Source organism: Nasonia vitripennis, chromosome 4, assembly GCF_009193385.2.
Source record: "Nasonia vitripennis strain AsymCx chromosome 4, Nvit_psr_1.1, whole genome shotgun sequence".
NCBI lineage: Eukaryota > Metazoa > Arthropoda > Insecta > Hymenoptera > Pteromalidae > Nasonia > Nasonia vitripennis.
This window is the reverse complement of record NC_045760.1, coordinates 13,919,397-13,923,390: the sequence shown is the minus strand read 5'-3', so window position 1 is coordinate 13,923,390 and position 3,994 is coordinate 13,919,397. Positions and strand designations below refer to the sequence as shown.

At 50.4% G+C, this 3,994-nt stretch overlaps 2 protein-coding genes across 2 annotated transcripts; both read left to right on the top strand.

Moving 5' to 3' along the window:
* Window positions 1-437: 437 nt before the first annotated feature.
* On the top strand, window positions 438-3,696 carry LOC116417282 (LIM domain transcription factor LMO4.2). The gene is made up of 2 exons (XM_031929758.1): window positions 438-756; window positions 886-3,696. The coding sequence occupies exons 1-2, from the start codon at window positions 614-616 to the stop codon at window positions 1,049-1,051; spliced, it is 309 nt and encodes a 102-aa protein (XP_031785618.1). The 5' UTR covers window positions 438-613; the 3' UTR covers window positions 1,052-3,696.
* On the top strand, window positions 1,127-3,696 carry LOC116738560 (protein hunchback-like; the record flags this gene model as incomplete). The annotated part of the gene is made up of 1 exon (XM_032599076.1): window positions 1,127-3,696. A coding segment is annotated over one exon (267 nt), but the record flags the coding sequence as incomplete, so codon positions are not given.
* Window positions 3,697-3,994: the final 298 nt, after the last annotated feature.

The following is a 3,994-nucleotide window of genomic DNA, read 5'->3' as shown; positions in this document are numbered from 1 at the left end:
GTATATAGCTAATTGGTGCATAAACATCGAGCTTTATACGAGCTGCCGACGACGACGACGACGACAACGACGAAGCCGAGGACGAGCGAGCGTGCTGCCACTTGGCAAACATTGACTGTCATTAACGTGGATATGCATGGCCGTGGCGTGTACGCCCTGTAAATACGACTGCTGCGCTGCGGCTCCCCTAATCACGCACTCGAGGTCTACTCGCGGCCGCATACGCGTGCGTGCATACCACACGCCGTACCTGTATAAGCTGCGCCGAAAAACCCGGCCGCGAAATCATTATCGTGCTTATACGCGCCGCGATCGAACAATGCAGGCGAGCGTAATTATTTTCTTAGCTCCGCGCGGCCGTTACTTCGTAGCGCTTGTAGCTATCGAGATGTAGGGGGGATTTATCTGCTCGAGCGAGCTGCCAATTAAAAGAGCCGCGCGCTTGCAACACCTATGCTCGTTTGGACGTGCATAGTCGTGACCGCGTGCTTGCTCTCTCTCTCCCTCTCTCTCTCACTTTGGGGCTTCTTTTTTCCACACCGTCCTCTCCATATCGCATTATCACACCGATGGTTATACTAAACAACGCCCCCTCGCTCTTCTCTGTTGCAGGATGTTCGGCAGCACAGGTGCCTGCGCAGCTTGTGGCCAGACGATAGCCGCGACCGAGCTCGTCACGAGGGCGGGCGGCAACGTCTTTCACCCCAAGTGCTTTACCTGCACCAAGTGCGGCACGCAGCTCACGCAAGGCGACAGGTGAGTGCGGTTTCCCCGTTATACATGTATAGAGCAGCAGCAGCGACAGCTGTTGTCGATCCTCGCGCGCACCGCGCCAACGGCGAATGACCATTCTCACGACCCGCCTGTGACGGCTCTGAATTGCAGGTACTACTTGCTGTCGGGCGCGGCCGTGTGCGAGACGGACTTCAACAAGATGATGAAGTCGTCGCCGGTGGCGGTGGCGGCGGCGGCCGCGGCAGCAGCGACGGGCAACGGTGGCATGCCCACGAGGAAGGGCAAGGTAGGCCGGCCTCGAAGGAGCCGCGAATGAGGCGGCAACCCGGTCGGCCGCCCGAAGAAGGTCCAGCCAACGGCACCGACGCTCCCCGTCGTCGTCGCAGCGGCTCTCCAGCCGCAGCTCGATCTCGTGGACGTGGCCGCCGGCGGCGAGGCCTATTCACCGCTGCCACCGGGTCACCACCACCACCACCACCACCACCACCAGCACTACCAGCAGCAGCATTCGGCTACGTCGTCCTCGTCTTCTTCTTCCACCGCCGCGACGATGGCCAGCATGATGCAGGGCCTCAATCCTCACCAGCAGCAGCAGCAACAACCGTCGCCCGGTGCCTCGCATCAGGACTGGGTCTGGACGTCTGAGCTCTGTGAATGAGGGACCTATGATGTGCAGTGCAGTGCTTGCCCTTCCTCCCCCCCCCCCCCCCCATCATCTATTAACTATACGCTATCCCTGTATTTCCTGATTTCCGAGCTTTCACCGACTCAACGAATCTCGTGATAATAATTACAGCTTCCCTTCCTCCCTACGAGTCCCGACGACTGAATAGCGAGACGAGCCCAGTCAATCGCATCGAGCTTCTTCTTCTCTCCCACGAAAGTTTTCCTTCATTTCCATTCTCTCTCCCCACAAGCGATGATCGCCTCTCGTCGTACAAGCAATAAAGAGTGAGACAGGCTGATGATGATGATGATGATGATGATGATGATGATGATGATGATAATACCCCTCGAAGCGGAATCGTATGATCGGAATCGTTTCATGTAAAATAAAAAATACACACACACCACTATATATTATGTACGCTATGCATCGAGAATCTATAGATGCGAAACTGAGTAACGAGACGTATGGAGGGGAGACTTTGCCGAATTCTCGCGCGTCCACGGTGAAAAAAATCATAACTCCGTACACTCGCACGCATACACGTACACACACACTCACACACACACTTGTATCTCATTGATATGATATCGTATAAAGCTCGTATTTTTCATATAATCCGAGAACTGATGTAAATTCCAAATGAATATTTTTCAACAGTAGCTCGTAAGCTTAAACTTTATATAGCAAGTAAGCTAGCTCTTCTTCCTTTCGTTTCTCGTGGACAAAACTTGTGTGTATATAATAATTAATAATTAATAATCGATAATCGATAATCGATAATGATAATACCGAAAGAAACACTCTACTGTCGAACCTGATACATGCCGGCTCGCGTGCTACCGAATTCCGTCAAGTTTCCCCCACCTGACAATCTCCAATATGAGCGTGGGCGTCTGCGTCTGCGCGCGTGTGTGTGTGTGTGTGTGTGTGTGTGGTGTGAAAGAATACTCGAAGAAGCTCGCGCGAGAATCAATTGTGAAAACGTAAGAGCTCATCCGCAATAAGTGTAAAATAAATGTATAATCTTAACTGGAAAACAATGAAAAAGTGTAAACTACCAATTCAAAGTTATAGGTAAACTGAAAAAAACATACAACAAAAGACGCGTTCGTGGCCAATACCGTGCGCAGACTATATCTATCGGTGAGTGTTTTTTTCCCAATAGCAATACTATAGAGGTCAATCAGTGAGTGAGCGCGCGCGCACTTGAAATAAATGAGAGAGAGAAAGACAAAAATAATAGCACAGTACTGGCCCGGACGATGAGATTCCGAGGCTCTCGATAAGGAGCCGCAAGCTTCAATGTAAACTGTACGATACAACTGGTCGCTGTTACTCGTTTACTCGTTCCGTTTAAAATAGCCAACTCTTTTGCATGCAGTTAAGTGCGGGGGTGTGCAGTTTCAAGCTCTTCAACAGAATGAGTGAGAGAGAATGGGAGAGGGAGAACGCGCGGAAGGGAGTCGAGGAGCCAAGTGTCTTAGCCAAGTCCACGAGTGAAGAATTCTCAACGAGTTGCCGCCGCTGCTACTGCTGGCCGTGAAAGCCTCGCTCGAGCTTATGCACAGAGCAAGAAAGAGCTGCCTCGAGGATCGCTTTTCCTTTACGTTTCTTCGGCGCAAGCTCGCCGTGCGCGCGGAGCCGAACAAGCAACGAACACACGCGGACAAATAATGGAGAGAACCGCCGCGCGCGAGCGATCAGTCGAACGGAGAAAGAGAGTGTGTGTGAACGAGAGATGACGACGATGATGTGTAATTTAAACTTGTATATAGATGAGTACATTTTGTATATTGTTAAAGATTTGTGTGATATAAATGGTTATTTACAGTCGACGAGTCAGACGCTCGTCGCGGGAAACGCATCGACTGGCTTTCGTGCGCGCCGACGCGAATCGAGTGTAGCGCTTTTGCCAAATCGTCTCGCCGAGATGACGATCATATTGTGCATCACACTAATACGCATCACGCATTTCCGGCAACGGTTTTTCGCGAAAGCGCTCTTCCCCGATCGAGCGACCGACGATCTAGAATATTGAGATAATGTTCGACGGAGCTGCGTTGGTTGGCTCGAAGAGTTTCGTCCTCTGCGTTTAGTTAATTTTGTTATTTCATTTATCTCGACTTTTAAAGCCAACCCGGCCCCGAGCAGCACGCGCCAGGTCGAAGAGAGAAAAAGGGAGGCCCTCTCGGGGCCGCGCCGGCGAGCTCTTGTAAAATAATACAACGCGATACACGACGCAAACACAAACACGTTTATTAATTAATAAAGATACAAGTTTTTAGAAAGTTCCTGTGTGTTATATATGTGTCTGCTCTTTATTTTCTTCCTCCGCATATACGACATCCGAAAGAGTGACGAAAGTCTCAACCTCACGCGGATGATACAGTTACGATACAATGTTCGTCAATCGAATTAGAGGCGCCAAAAAAGGTGCGACTAATGAAATGAAATAAGATATAAAAAATGAAATGATGCAAGCGAGAAAGCACGTGTACAGTCCGGTTCGGTGATTGACCTGCATAACCCGTTACGCTCGTTTGTAGCCGGGCGATAAAAGTAGTACTTTGTTCTTTATTGGATTCCTTG